At 37.5% G+C, this 25,837-nt stretch overlaps 1 protein-coding gene across 2 annotated transcripts in view; it reads right to left on the bottom strand.

The window, feature by feature from the left end:
- Positions 1 to 25,837, bottom strand: part of KHDRBS2 (KH RNA binding domain containing, signal transduction associated 2) — a 348,366-nt gene that overhangs the window by 281,950 nt on the left and 40,579 nt on the right. For both annotated transcript variants that reach the window (XM_035543032.1, XM_035543031.1), the window contains exon 2: positions 457 to 584. In XM_035543032.1, coding sequence (XP_035398925.1) covers positions 457 to 584 — 128 coding nt within the window. The remainder of the gene's footprint in view (positions 1 to 456; positions 585 to 25,837) is intronic.

Below are 25,837 nucleotides of genomic sequence, written 5' to 3' on the forward strand. Positions count from 1 at the left end.
AGAAACTGCAGCACACCTCAACTGACTGTTGAGAGTTACTGTGGTGTTTTTTTTTCTTTACTTTGTCAAAATGTTTTTTTCTAATCTGGTCCTTTATTTTTTAAAAATACGGTATCTTGCCATTTTCTTTAAAAGAATTACTGTGAGAAAACCTCAGCAGTTTTCCTATGGACCGGTTCAAAAACCAAACCAAAACAAAACAAAGAAAAAAAAACACTTGAAGGCAGAGAAAATATTCAAATGCACTTTAATAGCTTTTCTGAAAGGCCCTGAAACAGAAGTTAGACCATATAATATCTAATAATATACAGGTAAATACAGACAGAAGCTGTATTTCTAGTTTTTTAAATATCTTGAAGCCTGCATATTGAGAGCCAATGAAAAAATGGTTAAGTGTATAGCTTTTCCACCATTCTTTTAAGAAAGATTTTAAGTGTTAGACTATATTTACAGTACCTTTGGATATTGTTTGACAGGTATCAGAACTCTTTCTGACAGCTTTATGTTTTTGTTGCTGATAACATCAAGATATTTCTTTTCTTCATCTTCCTTCTTGCCTTCAGAACCCTGAAATTTTTCGATTTCTGAAAATAATAAAAAAGAGAGCAATTAGTTGCATGACATTTTTCATCCTCAGAAAGTTTAAACTTCTACATTGTAATATAGATTTTGCACTGAACTGTTTGCACTCACATGACATGTACAGTTAACTTTGAAAAAACTGAACCGTCACCAGTGTTGTGAGGCAGAGGTGACAGTTCACAGTTCGCACTGCTTGACTAATTCTTTCCCAGATGAAATTGATTCCAAATGGTCACAGTGGGAACAGGACAGATGAGGCTTATGATTCAGGCAGTCACTCTTTTAGAGAGGATCACATCATCACAGCTTGATGCTATTTTGTAAATGTGTCCTGCCAGAGTTAGTCAGATTCCAATTGAAAGGGCTAAAAGTCAGTAAGAGTAGTAAAACACTAAGGAATTATTTAGAGGTTGTACAAAATACATTAAGAAATAAAAATAACTCTTGCACAAAACAATTTTTCATTAAAGGAATGCAATAGGTAATAATAATAATAGATAATAATGATGGTATGTAGAACATTTTAGTAGAATTTACAAAAAGAACTCTAAAATATATTCAGGTAGAATAGTTTTGAGTGCTTTCACACAAATTCTTTAATCCCTAAAGCTCTATAAGAAAAGGATAACACCAACAATTAAATTCACTACTCTGCAAAGAATATCTGTTATGGTACTTGAGTTTCCTAACGGTACAGGTACTATTTAAAAGTCACATTTGCACCAGTGTGCAGGAAGGTAATGGCAATGCTCATAATGAGTTAATTAAATGGCTTAAAAGGGACAGTTGGAGGTCTGAAAAGCATGCATTTTTAAGGCCAAAAAAGCAGCCACAGGAAAGAGAAACACACTGACAACCATGTGTGACACAAATACAAGCCTATTTGATTTACAACAAGCACCAGGAGAAAAGGTATGTAAAACAACAGTCCATGTCAGAATTTTTAAATAAATGCTAACGCCTATTCTAGATCAAATAATTTATTTAAAGTCTGCATTAGCGAACAACTCTTCAAGGGACTTTTGCAAGGCCTTTTAGGTTTATGACAAAATAAGAAATAGGAGCTCGGATGCTGGTTTTTTCATACAGTTCTACCTTGCACTTGTCTCTAAATGTTGTACTGAACACTTTAAATGGACATGTCTTTTCCCCATATGTTGTATGTCAGCGGTATGAAATACTGAAGATTTTATGACTCCTTTTTTTTTCTTTCTGCCCTAGTACCAATGACATAAATGCATTATTATAAAAAAATTTTGGTTTAGTCCACATTCTTTTTTTTTTTTTTTCCCCTCACAGTGTATTCCCCAGATCCCCCCAGATAACTTTTTCCGTTACTTTCCACTCTTTTTCCAAGGTGGCAGTGATACACAGAGTTGATTTACTTCTACTCTGCTCTATCACATAAGGATAGCCAGTTCAAACGTAATGGTGGTAGCATGCTGGTAGCAAGCATTTGACCAGTTTCCTTTCTTCTCCTTTCTCCTTAGAAACTTTTAAACTAACTCTCAAAGTGAAGTTTGTCCCTGGGGTATGTTCTGTATAGAGCCTCACGTTTAATGTCCTTAGTGGGAGTATGTGCCATAGATTATCCAGAACATGTCCAAAGACTGGTCAATGACTAAAGTCAATAAAAACCAGTGGTTTACAAAGAACCTCATGGCTTCCAAGTAAGACTGTTTGGAAGAGGAGCTTTCTCAGAAGACAGAGGTGATACAATAAATTAATTACTGGACCAAGACAAAATGCATTGAATTTTTGTATTTAACTAAAGTTGTTCTCTGTTCTGTATACGCCTTGTGTCATTCTGTGACTAGGATCATCACAGATGGAGCAGAACACTATCAGGAAAAAATGAGGACAAGGATCAAACTGCCAGTGTGCTGGCTCGTGGCCCTGACATGCAGCAATCAACTGACCTGCCAGCCAGCTGTGAAACCTATAACCACATATAACACACACAATGAAAAGATAACAAGTCTTTAGATTCAAGAACTTCATGTTTATTTTTATGAATGCAACCATTATACATTTTGTGTTTACTAAAAAGCATGGTTAGTACAGGATTTTGAGAACAATGACAAATGAAGGTCCATAAGGACCAGCATTCTTCCAGCAAGAATAAAAACAAGGAACCCAACGGAACATTTTCCCCAACACTGATCTTAGGAAAGAAGAAAAAAGACAGCATTCCTTGAGAAGAAACCTCACACATTTTCCACCCACTTTTGCTCTGAGCTAACTGAATTAAGCGAGGAGACAGATAGTTCTTCATTTACCTCCTACAGTACCTGTCAATCCCCAAGCACACTTCATTCTCGCCTTTCATCTGTAACAGTACTCTCGCACTTCCTTTTGTATAATACACGTGTATCTTACTCCTCTTAATTGGAAGAGAACATGCATATCACAGTCATGCAAAAGAGGTCACAGCTAGAGAAGTGTCAGAGACTAAAGGCATTTCTAACATCTTTTAGATTTTTTTCCCCCATAAAAATTGATCTTCAGCTCTCTCCAGACTTGGAGCTGCAAAATTCTGGAAGTAGTGTCAGCCTGTTCAGAATTTTTGAGGGAAATAGCTTCTTTTTCCTTTACCTCAGTGATTTAGCATAAAATAGAACAGCTGAATGAGCAACTCTTACTTTTTCAAAACTATCTGTTTTACTCTTACAGTGCCAATAAAATGATGTTAATTATAGTTCACTTCAACACACTTGACACCTATTACAAAACTTTTGTCATGAATATAGTTTTCCCATTAAAATTAGGCATCCCACAGTAAAAACATCCTTTTTCTACACTTAGAATCATGTCAAAACTCATCAAAAAATAATGTACTACTTGTCAGCCTGTCCAACCTACCAAAAAATGAAATCTACACATCCCTTTTTCTGCTGTCAACATTTGCCTCCCACTGAAAGGAATTCTACAAGCCTACCTTGCACCTTTCCTATCAGGCTTTGTGGGTTATTGTGTTTGCAGCACCGGTATTGTTTCAGTAAAGAAGCATGACCTGCTGTTACAATGTCCTTTTTAAAGAACAATCTGTTTCCATTGATGGGAGTGATTTCCAGAATGGGAATTTCACCAACCTCTTGCCTGTGTGCTGTATTACATATAGAAAGGTTATCTACTACTCTGAGAAGCACATATTTTTTTCATGTGCTTCTAGTGTGGTGAATGGAAGAACATTTGAACTGTAAGAGAAAGAGTAAGCCAATGCCAGTAAAAAACAAGTCCTAAATCATTGACATCTCTATCTTAATAAGAGGTCCTATTATTAAAATTTTTTAAAAATTACACAGTTGGAACCTTGCATGCCTACAATGTTTTTAAAATGATACAACACCCCAGAGTATTTTTAAAACCAGTAAGTACTAAAAATATACACACAGGCTCATATTTCAGTTGTAATTGAAAGCAGAGCTATGGGATTTTCAGGGGAAAAAAAGAACACAACAGATGGCTCAATAAAAACAATTGGACCAATTACAGTGAAGTTGATCTGTGAGAAGAGAACATCCTAAGAGGTTTCCTGTCATGAAGAGGAAATCCACACCCCAAAGGATAGGTTATTTAAAAGTAAAAACACTTAGTATCTAAAAGGAGTTGGGAAGGGTTATCAAGACAGCACGGTCAGCCACCGGCTCTGAAAAATTACCTCATAGCTCACTTCATTCACCCAGAACTGCATGTATCTGTTAGAAACATTCCTCCACTGTATGTACATGGATTAATTCACTGACACAGCTAGTAAGGACGACTCAGGGAGAATAAAGAAGTAATACCTATTACAACAGACACACGTAAGGCAATATTTCTGCCAGTGATTAATACGATACCTGTTAGAAAACCACGGGTCAAATCTATATGTCTATGTGAGCAATTGTAGGCAGATATGAACTTGATTTGTCTACGCTCGGAATCACCAGAAGCTTTGTGACTGTATTAACTCAAGCTGAACTACCTTGGCTCTCAGGCAAGAAAAGTGGCTGTTAAAATAAATGTTGGGAAAGAATTTTAAAAGACAAGTCAAAAAGGAATGACAGAGATCTGTAAAATCACAAATAGCATAAGCAGGAATAAGAGAAGTGGCTGATTACAGTTTCTCAGAAGCTGAAAGCATCAACTTGCCATGCTACAGACTGAAAACAAACAAAAAAATAACTTTTACATACAACATTCAATTATGTTGTTGAACTACTGAAAGCATCCACATTATGACTTATGATTAGATTCCATGATGTCCCATAAGGCATAATGTTCTACTGAAGGTCCTTTCAAGTTAGACACAGATGAAAATGTAGCGTCTTTTAAAAGTTCAATATATACTAAAGCCCTTTTTCACTGCTGGTCCTAACGGTCATTATTTTCTATCAAGTTGATATTTTACAAAACATAGAGGAAACATGGGAAGTGACTACTCCCTTTAATCAGCACTCATTGGACCATATCTAGAATGCTGTTTCCAGATTTGTCCCCTTTCCCGCCGAACAGGAAAGACACTGAAAATTGAGATGAGTCCAGGAGAGGCCACCAAGATGATACGGGGCTGGAGCACTTGCCAAGTAAGAAGAGGCTAGGGGAACTAGACCTGTTTTTGTGGGTAAGAGACAGCTTTAGGGGACCTAACAGCAGGCCCCCTCCCCCCAGTTATAGGATGTTGTCAGGTTCTTCACAGGATGAGACCCAACAGGGAAAAGGAGAGAAAGTGAAACGAGAGATTTGGACTCAATATAAGGAAAAGCTTTCTCACCACGAGGACAACCCAGAAGTGGAGCAGACTGCCCCAGGAGGTTATGCCATCTCTGCCTTTGGAGGTTTTCCAGACCTCACTAGAGTAAAGCCCTGAATGACCTGGATTGACTCCACAGCTGGCCCTGCTTTAAGCAAGAGAACACCTGAACTATCCGATGATCCTATGAATGTAATACCATTCAGATACTTGTCTGTCAAATTTGCTTGAACTTGCCCCCAAAATTTAAATGCTATCACAGACAAAATATAGACAGAGAAGAAGTTAAAGATCTAAAGGCATTAATATTTTTAACTGGTTAAAAAAAAATAACAGGAAAATAAAGGAGGACAAAATTGAAAATTTCCTATCTTCCTCTTTATATAGACAATTGATTTTTACTGCTCAGTTTAATATTTTGAAATTTCTCAAAACAGAGCTAATAGAGCTCTCAGCAATTTGCATGGGTAAGCAAAAGTGGTCTCCAAATTATAGAAATACTGTAGAAATACAGATTATAGAAATACAGCAGAAATACAATTATCTAGTGTATCTATCTATTGACCTATGGCTAGATCAGTATAGATCAGAAAAGCTATAAGGAGAATATTAATAGTGTTAAATAACTAAAAAGATTTTTCATGTAGAAATATCACATCTTGCTAAATTTCTGAACATCATCTGCTCAGACATACAGCTTTCTAGGGAGAATTTTGAGTCCAATTGCCAAGTAATTCTTTCATGCACTATACCAAGTAATTCTAGTTTAATTGCCAGGTAATTATTCCTCAATACACTATTCCATGTAATTCTAGATATATGTATATCTCAGAAAAAAGTAGCTTTTATGATGAAATTTACTGTAGCACACGAAAACAAATCAGTAGAATCTTTTTCTCCTCAGTAAAAATGGTAACAATCATTCAAGGTCATCATTAGTGTGTACACTGTGAAGAAAAGATCAAGGATGAATGTTGAGCGCAATAACATACTGAAATATAGTTGTTGATGAAATTAAAGTCATAACAACATTAGTTACAAGACATGAATTTCTTCATTGTTTTGGGGAGAATATTGTTTTGTACATTTCTATATTAAAAGTACTGAGAAATTATAACACTGATTAAATTTTATTTTATTTTATTATTTTTTTTTACCAGACTTAAAAAGAAAGCAAGCCACTAGGTGAAATTTTTAAGACTAAGGTTCTTTCAAATGTGTCTTTGAAGTCAAATGTGTCTTTCTCTGGGGAGTTAGCCTGCACAGGCTGTGATGAAGGCTTGATGTTGGCAGCTGTTGTATTGCTAGAACAGTACAGTGTACCGTTCACTAGGTTACTGAACTCAATATAGTTGTCCCTGATAGTATTACGAATATGCTACCAGTTAGATGAAAGACCAGCTTGAAAGTAGACAAGGTATTTTTTATTTAGTTATGTTTTTCTTTCATCTGGGAATGAGACTACCCATAAAAGGAGAAAGTACAGAGTGCAAATATTTACTCACAAAGCAAAAAAACACCAAAAAATATCAAGAGTATTTATTTCTGAAAGTATCTGTAGGTGTCCTTGAATTTAACATCCTAGAAAACTGGATTTCTATGATGCTTAAGAAAAAGAAAGCATTTCTTTGTCAACAAAGATTTTTGTAGCTTCTAGTACGATAAAGCCCACTCAACAAGGCATTTTAAGACATGCTGAAGTGCTCTTTTGGATTAATCTGGAGAGAAAACATCAATGCCATGTTACATATTGTATGGTGTGGAACAGATAAGTAGGGGTGAAAGATGAATCAATCGGTGAAGTCACCAGTAAGTTCCTCAGTGAGATATTCATTATCTATCCTTTCCTATATGAAAGCTGATGGTATTCTTGAGAAGGCGCTCTACCCAGCTGGTGCAACTAGCAAAAAAGGAAGCTTTTCTGTCTCTTCACAGTTTCCATAAAGGAGAAAAGCCTTTCTCTTCCTTCCTCAGTCCTAGAACTTATTAGTGATAAAAATGTCTGCTATTCTGTCCTCAGAGCAAGAGAGTGAGTTGAACAGCAGGCTTTTTTTTTTTTTTTTTTTCCATGCTCTAACTTAGATGCTTTAGGGTTTTTCTGTACTGAGGTAGAATAGCTGACTAGAATAAGACTGACATCTGAAAGTGCACAGAATTGAAAATTATGAATAAATGCAACTTACTGAAGTAAAGACCAGGTATAAAATTTTGCTTGGAGCTCAGGCTTCTCACTGACCTCTTTTGTTTTTCAGTTAGCAATGCAACTAATGAGCTAATAACCTCAGCTCACACAGTTATAAAAGTATACGAAAGGAGCCTTTACAAACCTTTGAAACAGCAGTTTCCATTTAGGATGTGATCTCAGATCCTGAGCTTGGAAAGTTGACTGTATCTGAAATAGTGACAGGAAAACTGTCACTCTTCACCAAGGAAGAGATGATGAAACCCCAAGTAACTGTGAGGAATTGCTGAGAGGTGGAAATTATTTTCAGTGTCTCAAAATAAGACCTTAGATTCCTAACATGCTTCTGTCAGCAAATAGAAAAGATTGGCTCTGGCTACTATACAGTATAAAACAAACAATTATATATTAAATATATTTATTATTCTTAACTATTAAAAATCATGAAAGAGAGAAACTGAATATTTGGTACTGGTATATATAACCATATACACAATATCTATCTGGAGTGATGTTCTCTCTTAAACATTCATTGATTTTATCACAAGCAGGAGTTAAATTTATACAGAAGCTGCACCCAGGTACTCATTAGTACTACATAGGCAACAGACACATTCCAGATTTTTTTGTGGCAAAGGTCAATTTTAATGATATTCAGAGGCTCACTAGATGTTTCCAGGAATTCATAATTCATCCAAAAGATCTCATTGTTTCTTATTACAAAAGCATCATAATTGATATTTGATTTCTCTTGCTGTACATTTTAATTTACTTTTTTTCAGAGTGGAAGCAACAATTACAAATAACACCTTTCGTATTAAAAAAAAAAAACAAAAACGAAAAAAAACCCACACTGGAGGTCATATCTGCTCTGAGCCTCCACTCTGAAGTCTGTACAAATAGATCCTTGCTCCAGGGTATCAGTAATGTACACTTAAAGATCATCCAACTTCCAGTACTGCCTCTTCAGGAGAAACTGTCAGTGAAAGCTAAAAATACGTGGCTTATTCAGCTACATAAACTCATATACTTATTATTATGCAATTAAAATTGAGGAAGTAGAAAAAAAGTAATACAATTTGAGATTATTTTTAAAATCTATAGAGATTTTATTGTATAAAGTCTCTCGTGTTTTTCTGTAGAATTTCACTAAATTTGACAGAACACACTCATACCAATACCAGGCTAGTTAGGTTTTCCTCACCCATACTACTCTTCAGGCCATTTCTTAGCATTAACTGGTAAAACATTGACTTGCAGACTGACAGGGGGCATGCTAACAAGGTGACAACAATTTGGCCAGTGTATTGTCCCTGTTCAGTTTAATGAAATGCCCATAATGTAAGGATACAGAAGCTAGTCCAGCTACCACCCCAGAAAGGGAACAAGTGCTATTTATAGCAGATACGTGTAGCTGATAAACCTTAGTTTAAGTGACAATGAGTGTTCTCAGCTACCATGTCTACAAGGTAAAGAGCACTTGGAACTGAGCCAAGATAAGAGACAGTCTTCTGATTCAATACAAAACCATTCAACAAAAACAAGGAAACCTGGGTCTTGCCTGGAAATAGGATTCTCTATGGCAACCGTAGAAAGCAAAATTTCAAGCAAGAGAACTTGTTTTCATAGGAAAGAAAACACGTTATCACCAGGTAATGTGATTTCATTACACCAGACTATTTGACGTGGGAAATTAAAACTCATCCTAGAGTGGTATTACAACCTCATATGGCAGTAAACAGGATGCATGTTTTTCATAGGCTTGTCACCTTGCCTTAAGAGTACTTCTTTTCACTGCAGAGGCCAAAGCAATAAATGAGAATGTACAGATGTCAAGGAGACTTGTTTCATTTCCTGCAAATATCCCTCAATTCCTCCAACTACATTTCTAGGAATCAATTCTATAAAGGTGAAGAACGCCTATTTGAACCTGCCTGCCACCCACTTTATCACTGCTAAACATAAAAGGCTGTTTATCTTGCCATAGGGAAAGAACGGGAGCAGGACAATGTTTTCAAATAATATGCATATGTGTGCTCCAGGCACATATTCAAAAATCAGTGATGGGAAACTTCTGTTTTTTTTTTTTTGTTGGTGGTGGTGTTTTTTTTTTGTTGTTGGTGGTTTTTTTTTTTTTTTCCCCACTAGATCCTCTGCTTCTTATTCAATAAAAAAATACTTTGAACGTTGAGATCCATGTCAATAGCCATACTAATCAGACAGTATAGATTCATATGCCAAGAATACAATTCTCACAGACAAGCTCACTGACACAGAGCAGTTAGAAACTGAGCCCAGAGGAAGCAGGAGAGCTGACAGTTAGGAAACTCGGTAAGCAACCTGAAAAGCTCACAATGGCAGTGAAAACTGCTTCTGAGGAACATACACAACTGTTTAATTTGTTGCATATTTTTGAATCTTTGCTGACGTTGAGATCTTACAGAAGTGTATCACCCAGACCTAGGAGTTGTACTTCTAACTCCAGCTGGATGGAAGAGCCTACATTGGCACAGTAGCTGGTGATCATTTTTCACACTGTCAAAAATTCATAGATGCATTTCTTCTTCTCTGCTTTGAAATGCTGCACATGCACCAGCAACTTATTATAAGACCAAATAAATTCTCAGCTCCCAATTCGAATTTGCAAATTTTCAAGTCAACTCCAAGTCCAATTATTTTCAAGGCATATCATAAACCATGGCCCAGGACATCTAAAAAATGGAATAAAAATCCATGACAGGCCTCATGAGAATTCGAGTTCACTCCTCAAGTACTGTGCAACTCAGTTTGGTTCAACATGGCTAAATGCTGAGTCCTGCACTTTGGTCAAAACAACCCCATGCAATGCTATAGGCTTGAGGGAAAGTGGCTTAAAAGATGTGCAGAGGAAAAGGATCTGGGGCTGCTAATCGATGCTTGCCTGAATGTGAGCAGGCAGTGTGCTCAGGTGGCCAAGAAGGCCAATGGCATCCTGGCTTGTATCAGGAATGTTGTAACAACAAGGACCAGGGAGGTGATGGTCCCCCTGTACCCCCCTGTACTTAGCTCTGGTGAGGACACACCTCGAGTACTGTGTTCACTCTTGGGCCCCTCAGTACAAGAAAGACATCGAGGCCCTGAAACACGCCCAGAGAAAGGCTACGAAGCTGGTGTAGGGCCTCGAACTCAAGTCTTATGAGGAGCGACTGAGGGAACTGGGATTGTTTAGTCTGGAGAAGAGGTGGCTCAGGGGAGACCTTATTGCTCTCTACAACTACCTGAAAGGAAGGTGTGGGGAGCTGGGGGTCGACCTCTTCTCACAGGTAACTAGCGATAGGACTAAAGGGAATGGCTTCAAATTGCACCAGGGGAGGTTTAGGTTGGAAATTAGGAGACATTTCTTCTCAGAAAGAGTAGTCAGGCCTTGGAACGGGTTGCCCACGGAACTGGTGGGGTCGGCATCCCTAGGGGTGTTCAAGGAAATGTTGGATGTGGCGCTTAGGGACACGGTTTAGTGGGTGACATTGGTGGTAGGGGGATGGTTGGACCAGACGATCTTGGAAGTCTTTTCCAACCTTAATGATTCTATGATTCTGTGATTCATTGTAGTATCAGTGTGGAAAAGATAGGCTTCAGCTCTGTGGGAGATATAGATTTCCCAGAATCTGTTATGATTCTTTCCCAAATATCTGACGTCATGCATTGCTTTTACCTTATCACTACCACAAATATGTGTCAGACAGAGAGAACTATTTAATTTCTATTTCCTATAGATTTCTGACCAGTATTTTTCACTATGTCTCCCCATATAATATTCTTATCTATGTATCCTTTTCGTCTCAGCTTCCTCCCACATCTCTCATCTGCTTAGGTAGAAAAGGAGGCAGAAGATATTTTGGTTGATGTAGAAGCTACTTTTAGCATTTTTCTACCTTTCAGAACCGAAAGAGTGCTGAGCCACCGTGTTTTCCCTCAATAAGGCCACTTTGGAATATCTCCCCTGGCCACAAAGACCAGTCTTCCTTCTTAACAACATGTAGGAAATTCAAATGCATGGATTTTTATCTGTATATCATACATGGCTGAAATTAGACAACATGTTAAAATATTCTTTTGGAAAAGGAGACTGGCAAACAAATACTCCCATTTTTTTAAAGGGTCAAAATGAGGACCCATGGAACTACAGACCAATGAGTCTCACCTCTATGCCTAGGAAGATCATGGAGCAGATCTTCCTGGAAGCAGTGCCAAGGCACATGCAAGACAAGGAGGAGATTGGAGACAGCCAGCATGGCTTCATCAAGGGCTAATCATGCCTGACCAATCTGATGGCCTTCAATGATGGAGTAACTACATCAGTTGACAACGGAAGACCAATCGATGTCATCTACCTGGACTTCTGTAAGGCCGTTGACATGGTCCCACAAGACATCCTGGTCTCCAAATGGGAGAGATATTGATTTGAAGGGTGGACCATTTAGTGGAAAAGGAGTTGGCATGAAGGTCTCACCCAGACAGTGGTGGTCAATGGCTCTACGTCCAGGTAGAGGTCAGTGACAAGTGGTGTCCCTCAGGGGTCTGTCTTGTTTAATATCTCAACCAATGACATAGACAGTGTGATCAAGTGCATCCTCAGTAAGTTTTCAGGTGACACCAAGCTGAGTGGTGCAGTTGGTACAAAAGAAGGAAGGGATGCCATACAACGGGGCCTGGACAAGCTTGAGAAGTGGGCCCACTTGAAACACCTGGGGTTCAACAATTCCAAGTGCAAGGTGCTGCACCTGGGTCAGGGCAATCCCAGACACGAAGGCAGACTGGGAGAAGAACTCATTGAGAGCAGCTCTGCAGAGAAGGACTTGGGGGTTCTGGTGGATGAAAAGCTTGACAGGAGCCAGCAGTGTGTGCTCGCAGCCCAGAAGGCCAACTGCATCCTGGGCTGCATCAGCAGAGGAGTGGCCAGCAGGTCGAGGGAGGTGATTGTGCCCCTCTGCTCTGCCCTCATGAGGCCCTACCTGGAGTGCTGAGTCCAGGTCTGGGGCTCCCAACACAAGAAGGATGTGGACCTGTTAGAGCAGGTCTAGAGGTGGGCCACGAAGTTGGTCAGAGGGCTGAAGCACCTCTCCTATGAAGAACAGCTGAGAGAGCTGGGCATGTTCAGCCTGGAGAAGAGAAGGCTCCAGGGTGACTTCATTGCAGATTTTCAGTACTTAAAAGGGGCTTATATAAAAGATGGAGAGCAACTTTTAACACAGGTGTTCAATGATAGGATAAGGAGGAATGGTTTCAAACTAAAAGAGGGGAGATTTAGGTTAGATGTCAGGAGGAAATTCTTTAGTCAAATGGTGGTGAGGCACTGGAACAGGTTGTCCAAAGAGGTCATGGATTCCTCATCCCTGGAGGTGTTCAAGATAGGGTTGGACAAGGCCATGGGCAACCTGATCTAGTGGGTGGCATCCCTGCCCACAGCAGGGTGGTTTGAAGTAGATGATCTTTAAGGTCCCTTGCCACCCAAGCCTTTCTATGAAATTGACCACTGATTTGTACAAAATAACTGTATTTCATTGGAAATCTTTCCTTAGAATTCCTATAAAAGACATGCCATTGTTTCTCTTCTTTTTCCCCAGAACGTGAAAATACTAAATACATGAAAAATGCAGAGGCACAGGTTACATGAATGAGAGGAGATGTAATGAAATGTTATTTGATGTAGGAGCCCATAGGCTCTTAACTGCCTTCCTCTTTACTAGCATATATATAACTAAACTGCTTAGTGAATAATATAAAGCAACCAGGTAACGTAAAACAAACCTAATAATAGTTGTGTAGAACAGGATAAAGAAGTAAAATAGAAGAACTAAAATGGAAATTTTAAAAAGTACTTGAATCAAAACATTAAATTTAATCTAAAAGGCAGAACTTTTCAGCTTTTCTTTTTTTTTCCCACCAATTTAATGCCATTTTATTTGCCATCTAGAAGCTAGCCATACAAATCTAACATATGCCCTGCTTTTCTTTAGAAGCAATTCTTTCCTCCAGTAAAAGTATCTGGCAGGTAAGCCTTTAATTGTAAACGTGAAAAGGAAAACTGCCATGCTTAGACTTGTCAAGCTAATGAAAATGCTTGTTATATTTCTGTGTGTCTGTTAACATCTTTTCTTTCTTCCTGTCTCTTCCACTTTATAAGTCATCTTTGTGAATTAACTCACTATTACTGCTCATTACCAGGCACATAAATAAGTTCTTCTGCTGAGATCTCTCTCTCTCTTTTTTTTTTTTTTTTTTTCCCCTAGCACTCTAGTTAAACAACTATAAACTCTCTAAGGCTGGCCAGATTTGAGAACTGTCCTGCTTCATAACAAACATCCTAATTAACTATGTTCAGATGAAATGGCTTATACTACTATAGTTTACACATCATGAAATATTTAATAAACAGGGAAAAATACAATTCACAAAGAAAATGTTGAAAGAAATTGCTCGTTTTGCCTGCATTTTATGTCTCAAACTAACAAACCTTTCATCTGGTTATGTTTCTGTCACTGATGATCCCAGCACCTGATAAAAAGAAACATCTGTCAATCTGTTGCTGCTTCTAAGAATGCACATGGCACAGAAAGAAATTGGGCTAACCCGTATTGATTCAAGCATGATGAAGAGTTTGTCAGCTGCCTTGATTAGCACAGGAAAGAGCCTCTTGAGTTCACAAAATGCCAAGGGCTCATTCTTAAAGAAGAAAACATCCAGGGGAACACTGTATTGCAAGACAATCTGTTCCACTGCAAAACAGTTCTGCTCTGGCTCAGTTCAACACAAGAACTGCAACCCAATGAGGAATTCAGGATTTTTGTACAAGTGTTCCTTTTCTCAATAAATTGTAACCATTTTATACAAAAATACACCAGCAGGGCTAAGTACAGTGTTTTTTGTTTGTTTGTTTTTTAATGCTGATAAAAATCATATAGCCTTCCTGTTGTTAAGGATGGATGCTGCAACAAGCAACAGCTGGCAGCTCTCACAGATTCATCATTTCAATTTTATGGAGAAATGGAAAAAGATGACAGATTTTGTTTCAGTCAGAAAACATCTGTCCAAGAGATAGAATTATTGATAATCACAAGGACCATGTGTGTTCTTGCAGACACACAGCTTCATGGTTGCCCAGTTGGGTGCTGAGAACACTAATGTCCATTTTAGAAGTGCTTATTTAGAAGGATATTGCAAGGAAAAAATATGGGTCTTTTAATGACAATGGAAAGTGTGAACAATTTTAAAAGAAAAAAAAATAATTAAAAAAAAAGGCTGATAGGATAGACAAGACAGAAAGAAATATTTGCATTTTGATTTTCTCCTGATTTCTCAGAATCCTCCAATGGTTTAAAATTCTTTCTTGGCTGAAAAGACTTTCTTTCAAATCAGTTCTAGAAAGTAAAATGAAGCACTCTGACAGCTTGCAAATAAAAGAGATATTAGACACTCTGTAGATACACCTTGTTTTCCATTTTAGTAAGCTTATGGAAAAATGGGAATCCAGGATGAAGCTGGAAGGTAGGGGCAAATAATACGGGAATTTGGAGAGAGAGATGTCAAAAGATGGTCAAGTGACATTCAAGGAAATAAGAAGCAGATAAGCAGGAAAAGAGATGGCAGGATCAATCAAGTTTTAAAAAAATAAAAAGGAAGAGAGAGGAAAGGCAAAAGTTCATGTCATACTTTGTCAATCTTCTGTTTGAAGAAGACAGCAAGTTATTGGGCAGGACGTGAGAAATCAAGGGAACAAATCTGAAGACTGTGCCTGAGGTGGAGAGCAAGCCCAAATATCAAACAGAGAGGAGAAACAGAATTGCTTCTGAAGGAGAGCTGAAAAAGAAATGTGCAAAAGCAGACCCTTTCATTGATTAAGCATACTTTGAACTCAGTGTTAAACGTTAATTTGTTATTTTTACATATATAGGTTTCTAATATACGTACATACACACATACATACATAAACACTAAAATATACATTTATTTGTGTCTCCTTGAACTAAATTTAACCTGCTAATAAACCTGGTTCCTCTCTCAATATCCTTAGGTTTATATGATGTCTTTCTATTTAAACATGCCAGTACAGAGAAAAAGCTGAGTCTGGCAATTCTCAGACAGCAAAATTGAAATTACGCCAAGACAGTCAGAAGCCTGACAATTCCTCCTGCCTCCTGGACGGGTGAGGACACGTAGCACTATCCTGATTGGGAGTATATATTCAGGTTCACCAATTAACGTGTATAAGAGTGCAGGGGACACTCAGGAGCACTGGAGAGACCATCTATCCTTCTCTCACTGTTTGTGACCAAACTACTGCAAAAAGACAGAAGAGTGGGTGATATTTTTACATTACAAGTTAACCAGTGGTTTCTTCAAATTACAAAATCCCTGAGCATCAGGCAGTGTCAGTGTGAACTGGAACCTGACCAACTATATCACTGAATTGTCAGAAGAGAACTGGCAGGACTTAGACTCACTAGCATTCTCTCAGACATTTTTGGGGTATGGTTGAGGAGAACACTATCAAAAGTCAGGGACCATCTGCAATAAAATGTCTGTATGCACTCTCTATTTTGGACAGCAAAAGAAATTAATAGCATGGATCCAGCAATTTTCATGCCAGTTAGTTACAGTACCAATGAATGTTCCCAGGTATATTTAATATACTTAGACAGTTTTATGTCTGCATGGATCAGAACCATGTACAATAAGAATTACAGTTTAGTCATTCTGAATTTCATTTAATTTCTTTTATGATTAAATATATTGGGTGGGGTTCACTCTGAGGTTAGGTCATTTCTGCCTCTCTCTCGTGGCCATGTCATTTCCTTAACAGCTTCTTCTGAGAAAGGGGATTTATATATGAAGATTCAAAAACAAACAGTAAAACCTGAGAGATAAGTATGTTTAGCCTTTGCAGACTATCAAAACCGGTCCTAATATCTCAAATATGGCAGAGGAAACCCTGAAAGACACAAACTGGTTAGTGTTACCGCAAAGAAGCAACACCTGATAAAGAAGCTGTAGCAAACCAATGAACTGAAGATATCAAGATCAGGTCCTACAAGGAACCTGCCAAAGGTAAAACTAAACAGAAACAATCCAGTATATCAGATAACATCCTTCATATAAATGAAATTTAAGAACAGGCTACATGTTAAATACCACTGTGGCGCTACAGCATCTTTGAAAATCCAACGCATCATAGTCAAGCAAGGTCAAGAAAACAAATGAGGCTGGCTCAGTAATTCAGATAATAGCAATATCCTACTTCAAAAACACTGGTACAACTGAAATTATACAAACAGACAAAAGAATTTCCCATAGAATTATTTCAGCTTTTGAAAAAAAGGTTAGTTACATTTTAGTTCATGTGTCCAGCTATCGGTAGTTCAGAACAGTGCAAGAAAAACACATCACTGTAATCAAAATAAAAAAGTTATCAACTAGCTAATAGAAAATGTTGTTTGGATTAAACATTAGCAGGCAAAAATAAAAAATAAAAATCGGATTTTCAAACATCATCTTATAAATAATATGCTATTCCTTCTAGCTATTGTTTTCTAGCTTTTCTGTCTAGAAGTTGATACTGCTACCATGAACGTTCCAGTGACTTAGGCTGCATTAATCCACATATTTCAAAAAATGCTACAGTCAACATCTTTACCAATTAAAACTGCAGTACACAAATTATAGGCTAGGCTATTGTTATAATATGAAGACAGACTCATATATGCAAGCAAAAAATGGTATAATCATTCATGTAGTTAACTGAAATCCTTGGAATAATATAAGTTGTCATAACTAAGTGGCTGTCTGGCTATCTGCCAAGAGGAAATATAAAATATGCAGATTTATTTTTGTGATGTATACTGTATTTTGGGTATTGTCTATTGTCCTCTTTTAACCTTCTCTTCCTTATACCATACAGAAAATATTTAATGATGAAAAATTCTAAGGATTTGAAAATAAATGTTTCAGAAGAAACTACGCTGTTTTTATTAAAGGAGAAGTGTCTGAGAGAAAGTCAGAGAGAAAGAGAAAGTCACGTGTAAGAGTCAGTAGAAACACTTAACTGACAAAACCAAATCATAAGCAGTGCAGAATGAAGTAAAAAAAAGACATCATGGAAGCGTAGCAGTCTTTTACTTGTGTGATAGCAGCTCTAACAACTGTATGCCATGGGGATAAACATTAAAACCTACTGTGAAAGTCCTAAGTTAAATAGAAATATAAAAACAAATTAATGTTAACAGATACATTCTAAAACTGCCACGTTGAAGGAAAAATGAATTTAGTCCTGGATTTTAAAGGTATTTAAGTGCTTAATTCTAACTGAAGTTAATGAGTCAGATGACTGAATATCTTCTGAAGCCTAGCCCTTAATGTTTATTTATAAGGCCAAGGCTGGATCATAAACTTCTAGTAGTAGATCCAACTGTATACAACTTGTATGGTTCACATCATTGCACCAACATAGTTTCATTTGTAGAATAAAAGTGCTCTTTGGAGATGAGATTCCACCAAATACACACAGATCAAGAAACACCCTTTTTTTAGTACCATTAGAAAAACAGCCAGAAAAAGCCAAGGAGAACGCATGACTTGCTTTCGGTGAAAGTGAAGTAATTGACTTCTTTCCTTGCTTTTGCCCCTCCACTTTTCTTGTTATGCAAAATCCCAACCAGTGGTATCTGAGCAATGAACACCTACTACATTCTTCAATACTACTGTTTAAAGAAAAAGGACTATTCTTCATATACTTCATCTTCTTTACACTGGTATCACAGTAAGAACTTGAGGCAACAAATCTTCCACACATAGCAACAATATTTCTTTCTTCTATTCTTGATCTTTGTACACAAACAACAACTGATCACATACTTAACTCTTTTTTTTTTCTTTTTTTTTTTATCATGTACACTTAGTTCTCACAAGGGAGAAGGAAACCTTTGTTGAAGTCTGCTTATTTCCTAAACACAGAGTTCAACCCATGGATAAATGCACATCTGGATCCCAAATAGACCTAGTTGTTGTGTTAGAACCGAATCTCTCCCTGGAATGGTCAGAATCGCAGAATCACATCATATTTTCTCCTTCACTTGGTAAAACATAAAATGTTTCACTGATTAGTACTTTTTTATTTTTTATCTTTTTTTAATGTTGGCACTAAACAAGAAGGGTGATACTTTCAAAACCATGGTGTTATTTAGGAGCCCAGTTCCTACTCTTAAAGCTTGAAAAGGCACCTTATTCTAACCTTAAACCTAAGCTCAACTGATTGGGCATTTTCTTCTTAGAACAAGATTTCTGAGGGAGTGTAAGTGTCTAATCAGACAAGCAACCAATTCAATTATATGAATTCTGGGCATAGAATATATTATACCAGGTACAGAATAGTAAAAAGTATAATAAAATTATATTAAAAATAAAAGTAGAATAAAATTCTGAAAAGGTTTAACTATTCTGGAGACTGTAAATCTTTAAAGCAAAGCTGTTCAATAATATTGTAAAGACTATGAGTTTGGTTCCAGAAACAAATCTGCTCTACATTACATTAAGCACTATATGTCAAAACAAAACAAATCAAAACAAAAAAAGCATACAGAACCTGTTCCTGATAATTTCCCATCAATTTATGAAATGAGACACATTAGGAGAACAGAAACAGAGATGCTAGTGAGGGAATGGGAATTTGCAGTTACATCAAAACAACCTATCTTATGTACTGGGAGAAATCTCAGCTTGCCACCTACCTGCAGACTGTCATGCCACAGTGTTTGGTGGCACTGAAGTGGAGATGACACTTCAGAAGGTATCTGCAGAAGGATGAGGTAACGGCATTATGACTTTTAAATGGCTACATGAAAAATGCAAATATTATACAAACAAAAAGGTCATTAGCAACATGAAGATAAGAAGTCTAACTAAGAAATGTCTTCTTAGGCATGTCTTCCTCTTTTCCCTTAGGCATTTAAATGAGCCTGGGCCCTATTCAAATATAAGGATTAAGGACTAAAAACTACACCGCAGGTCACATGCTTTAAAAAATGGTCCATTATGCTGTGTTCTTAGTACTTAAATACTAAATATACATAATACAGCTATTGCTACATACATAATTAAGTAGCATTATAGGAAAAATTAGGAAAGAGATACAAATAGAAATGTTTATTTAAAGTTTAAGAACTACTTTCCAATATGAAACATGAATAGTAGAATGGATACAGTCACTACCAACAGAGACTTATCTTTTTGAAATATTACTCATAACATGAAACTACGTAAAAAGGTAAGCAGGAAGCCCCTCTGTTTTGAACAATGGAATGGTAATATATCACCACAGAAATAGATTTATTTATTCATTTAACTATAATAATTCATCTGTTGCTGCTTAGTATTTTGTTGCTGTCACTATTGAGGGGAACTTTCTGCAATGATTAAAGGTGTGGGGATTGAGATGTACTTTACAGGTATTAACATGGCATTAACAATGAAAGAGCATGAAAACATTTCCTTGAGAATCTGTGACAAGGGTGATAAAGGCTAGCTTGGCAGGCAGATCTTAGCTGGGGTATGGCATCTCAGTAATGAATGATGAATGGCTGAGTGGTATGGCAGATCAGAGAATAGGCTACGAACAGATCTGAAGACAGAAACATATATCCTGTTTGGTGCAAAAAGAAGAGAGAAAATCACTGATGAAACTTATAGGAAGAACAATAGCTACTAAAAAGGAGGTTTTTTTATCAGGAAATTATCAGGAGCTTTTTGAAGGGATACAAAGAAGGCAGATTTAAACCGTCATCCAGAGAGAAGGATGTTGAAGCAACAAGAGGAGAAAACAATCTACAGAAGAAAACTAGCTGAATGGATTTTCAGTTTAGAAAGACTGATCCTACACACTGCTCACCTGCTTTCCTGCTTATGGCAGGAAAGAGAGAAGTGAACCAGCATTCTCTCCTGGGCTTGGGTAGTGCCCTAAATGGTATTGCATCTATTTTGGCAGTCAAGGCAATGTGATATTCTCTAATCAGAACCTGAGATCAAACTCTCATCCTTAGCAACTGATAAATATTAATCTACCACAAAATTATGCAATGCCAGAAAACCTGTTTCTTAATTTTAGAAAGTTTCTCCCATATATGAATTAAATCATAAAAACAGATGGTTAAAAATCAAGCTTTTTCATAACATAATGTTAATAACCATGTTCTATTAAATAAAGTCACTAGTTCTATTTATGGTTCAGGCACATTTTATCACGTTTTACTCCTTCTTTCCTGCTAGCAGACGAATGTTTTTCATATTCTTAATAAATGCAGGCAGGAAAGATGAGGAAATATGAGCAAATACACTTAAGATTTTTTTTGCCTTTTTTGTTGTTGTTGTTTGGTTGGTTGGTTTGGTTTGTTTTTTTTTTACGCATCTCCCTTGTTCTGTGTGAAAAACTGATAACATAAGTAAAACTCTAATCCTTAATGATAATTATTACAGTTCTCAAACTTCTTTATAGATATTAGGTATTGTGGGTACAGCAGCAGTGAAATTCCACAGTGAATTACATCCTCATGCCTTGTGCTACTGGGACATGCTTTCCACTGTGACTGTTTAAAATTGTTTTTTTAAGGCAAAAGGTGGTCATCAGACACAATGACAGTTTGGTTTCGTAAATAACAATAATTATTCTTCAATAAACCACACAATGTTCTGAAATATTTTTATTAGGATATCAATTCATTGTCATAGTGTTACCTTAAATAAAACCTGTAATTTTGCAAAAAGGATTGCTCTGCAATGTAAATAAATTCAGCTGCTCCTTGTGTATGAATTCATACTGAACTGAGGCAGGAAAGATGAGTACTGTGTGTTCACATTACATTAATTTTGAATTCATGATTCAACTGGAAAATAAACTAGTAGAGTAATGATCACTTTTTTTTTTGGTTTAAAGAAAGATAATTATTTATAGTAATTGGTGTTAGGATCATAATTGTAAAGAAGCAAGTTGAAGGAAGCATAAATAAACATTCTAATAGTCCAATCTGGCTATTAACTAGGAAAGATGCATAAATAAATTACAAAAACAATAATGTAAACATTATTGCTATCAAATTTATAGCCAATGCTATGAATTATTCTGCACTGTGTTATGTTTGTCATACTACAAAACTGATTAAGTCATGGGTAATGCAGAAAGAAGAAAATGACCTCACAGCAGATGTTAGTCCCTTAATTAAACAGAGTGATGGAAGATACTGTAATGACAGGAGGCACAAAATAACCTGAGCACAGCATAATGGTAGTCATGGCACAATGAAGTCAAAATGACCATGGCAAAAACTGGTCCAGTAACACAGAAGTATCTTCTGTATGTTGGTGATTTTTCTTTTTGATTTAAATATGGTTTTAAAACATTTTCATTCACTGCACTGAATATATGGCAGATGATAAAAACCCAAAGATCTGAGGTCGCCTTAAAGGTGGTCTTGAACACAATGCTTCTTCCGAATCTTTAAAATATCATCCTATCATCTTACAGAATTAACCTTGCTTCACTCCTCCCCTAACAGCAGAGCTACCAAGCCATGTGCTCGATTTTCCTTTTTGCCAAGCACTCACCTCGCTGTCCACATGTGTAGTGGGTTTACATGGCAAGGTTTTGGTAGTGGGGGGATGCAGGGGTAGCCTCCATGAAAAGAATCAAGAAGCTGACCCATGTTAGAAGGGGACAGTCTCAGGTGGCTCCAAAGGGACCCACCGCTGCTCAGAGCCAAGCCAATACGTGATGTTGCTTGCATCTCTGTGAGAGCAGATTTAAGAAAGGGGGGGAAAAAACTGCTGGGCTACAACAGCTAGGATAGCGAGGAGTGAGAAACAGCCCTGCAGACCCCTGGGTCAGTGAAGAAAGAGGGGGAGGAGGTGCCCCAGGTGCTGGAGCTGAAGATCCCCTGCAGGCTCTGGAGAGGCCCACGTGGTGGAACAGGTCTTCCCCCTGAAGCCCATGGTGTACCATGGTGGAGCAGGTTTGCATGCTGCAGCCCATGGAGGAGACCACGGTGGAGCAGGTGGATCTGCCCTGAAGGAGGCTGGAGCCTGTGGAGAACCCCTGCTGGAGCAGATTCTGGGCCAGAGCTCTAGCCCATGGAGAGGAGCCCACACAGGAGCAGGTGACCTGGCAGGAGCTGCTGCCCGTGGGGGACCCAGGTTGGAGCAGTTTGCTCCTGAGGGATGGACCCTGTGGTACGGAGCCATATGGGAGTAGTCTTGATGTGCTGCTGCCTGTGGAAAACCCACACAGGATCAGTTCAGGAAGGACAGCATCCCGTGGGAGGGACCCCACGGGGAGCAGGGGCAGGGAGTGAACGTAAAGGAGAAGCAGAGATGAAGTGCTATAGACTGACCAACCCCCATTTCCCCATTCCCCTGTGCTGCCTGGGGGGAGGAGGTGGAAGAGGGTAGTTGGGGGGAAGGTGTTTTGGGTTTCTTTGTTTCTCACTTCTCTAGCTTGTTAGTAATAGGCAATAAATTTTACTAATCTCCCTATGCTGAGTCTGTTTTGGCAGTAACTATAATTGTTGAGTGAACTCCCTGTCCTTATCTCACTCCTTGAACTGTTTTCATTGTATTTTCTCCCCTTTCCCTTTCAGGAGGGACAGTGAGAGAGAGGCTGTGGTGGAGCTCAGCTGCCCACCTGAGTAAAACTACCACAACAGGTCTCAAGTCTCATCATCAGACTAGTTCACATACATTAGACCCTGGTTGCACACTGTCACCACACTCAAAACATACTCATTTCATCTGAATGGCTCCACGTAAATCAATTAAATCATGACAGGGATGATATCTGATTTTCTGCTCCACCGAACACTAGAAAGATATGACGTATTTGCACTCTGTGCTCCCTGGTTTTCAGTGAAAACTATGATGTACCTGATAAAGGCTGATATTCTGCAGCCATCTGTGTACTGTAATGTACACCTCCAAGAGCTCATAAGGAAAATCAGAATTTTTCCAAGGTTTTCCATGTGCTGTGTGCTTTCTCTACAGCATTCAAATTACATTGATGTTGTACAGATGAATAACAATAATCTTAAGGTCAATGCCACTGAAGATAGCACAGAAGTCTGGATCACAGACCAATACAAAGTGCAAAGATGTGCTACACAGAGTAAAGAAGACAAGATTCATTCCTTCATATGAGACTTCGAATAAAAAAATTATGATGTGATCACTACTATTTTAGCCTTCTGCTATAAACTACAGCATTTTAATTTACAGACTTAATTAAAAAATACAGTATTTAAAAATGTATTTGTTGGAGGTGTTCATTACTCATGTTACTTATAATTTGACTTCACAAAAAAGTTGATAGAGATTTCAACAACAAAAATATCTAGATTTTCAAATATCAGTATAACTACACAGAATTGCAGCCCATTTAATAGATCTTAGAAACTCTACGTTCAAAAAGGTAGAATTACTGCACTTTTAGTGGTACCACAGCAATTTACAGCCCACATCATAAGACAGGCCTAAATAATGCCAGAATAGCCCGATCATCAGAGAGTCAAATGAATGAAGATTGCAGCACCTCATCCTTTGTACACCAACACAAGGGGAACAGTGAACTGGAAGATAAGAGTGAATTTTAGCAGCAGTATCTGTCAGAGACGTGACTTAGAACAAGCCCTAGAAGCTGGTTTCTCACAGTGTCTAAGATCTCAGCTAATATATGGGTGTAAATAAGTTTATTCCAAGAGAGGGTGTGTACAAACAGTACCATGTTACCTTATCCCTTGTCTTCTTACAAATCTAAATTTTACTGTGGAAGAAAAGCTGTGTTTTAGTATACTTTATTTAATAAAATCCATGTGATCCTTCAAACAAAAAGAATGTTAAAGTACTATCAAAGTTTAAGCAAAAAGTGTTGATCCAGCAGGTTACAGCGCACTACATCTGCGTATGCATATATAGATGTATATATGTATGCATAATAACAGACATTAATAAAGTAACTGTGCCTGCAATCTACACAATTGATCATTTAAATTTCTATTCAATTCTCAGGATGAGACACAGCAAGTTCAATGAACATAATTTAGATATTGTATTTTTTCCTCTTTTCCAATGATAGCAGGTCTATCCTTTATTAAAAATGTATTTACTTATGTTTATTATGATAAGGTTAAAATACATTGCATTTCTATTTTTAAGTACTCCTCAACCACTAATCTGTCTTGATTGCCTTCTGATGAATTCTTTACAGTGTGATGTTATAAATATTTCTTATAAACATTAATATGCTATTTTTCATAATCAATATAGGCATGCTGGAATACATTAATATCTTCTGAAACTTTTTGGCTCTCCAATGTGACCCGATGCTAAAGCACAGTGTTAGGGTACTAAAACTTGAATGTGTTCATAATTCCTCGGAAAATTATGAATCTGATCATCTCATCTACATCATTATATAAATCACTGATAAATACAGAAACATCACCTTACTCCAAATCTTTTCTTCAGAGTTTATAAGCAAATCTGTACACATACTCCCTAAATATATGGCCCAAATTGCCTTAATTTGAGCATATCTTTCACTGACATCAAGAGTTCTGATAAAACACTCAAGTGAAAAAACACAGGACCTTAACATAAATATCAAAGTAAAATGAGCAGAATAACTAGTGACATATTTATAAAGAAAGAAAAATTATTTGAAGAAAAAAGTGAATTAAACACAGATACGTGCCACAAGGAAGATAAAAGGATGTCAAAATACAATGACAGCATTTAGGAAAACCCTAGAACTTTTCAGTACCCTAAGGATAATGAAAATGACAAGACTGTGGTCATTATTAGCAAACACTTCTAAAGCCAATGTTAGATGTAATCCCTTCAGTTCAAGTTGTGGAAATCCACCAGTAAGGTTCTCCATCTTTTAATGGCATCATGAAACATTGATACACTTAACAAATAAAGCATCTGTCATCTCAAGTGGAATGTGTTTTTAATGACATTTCTGTTTTCATGTCACTTGTCGTTATGCATATTGTGATCTCACTGGGCACAGTTAGAAGCCAGGAGGTACACAAGGCAGCAGAAGCACATGAAGAGGAGGACAGCAAGAAAGCGATCTAATGGTACAGACAGGGAGCTGACTGGGGAGACTGGAGAAGACAGCCCTCAAATTGAAATACAGCCAAGGCTCAACACCCTGAAAAGGTCTCCTGACCACAGGAGCCATTTCTATCCAGCTCTCCTTTTCCAGCAGCATTGGGTACTTTCTTTTGGGCTTATTTCACATTCCTACTTGAATTCTCCATCTGCTC

Source organism: Cygnus atratus, chromosome 3 (genome assembly GCF_013377495.2).
Source record: "Cygnus atratus isolate AKBS03 ecotype Queensland, Australia chromosome 3, CAtr_DNAZoo_HiC_assembly, whole genome shotgun sequence".
NCBI classification, from domain to species: domain Eukaryota; kingdom Metazoa; phylum Chordata; class Aves; order Anseriformes; family Anatidae; genus Cygnus; species Cygnus atratus.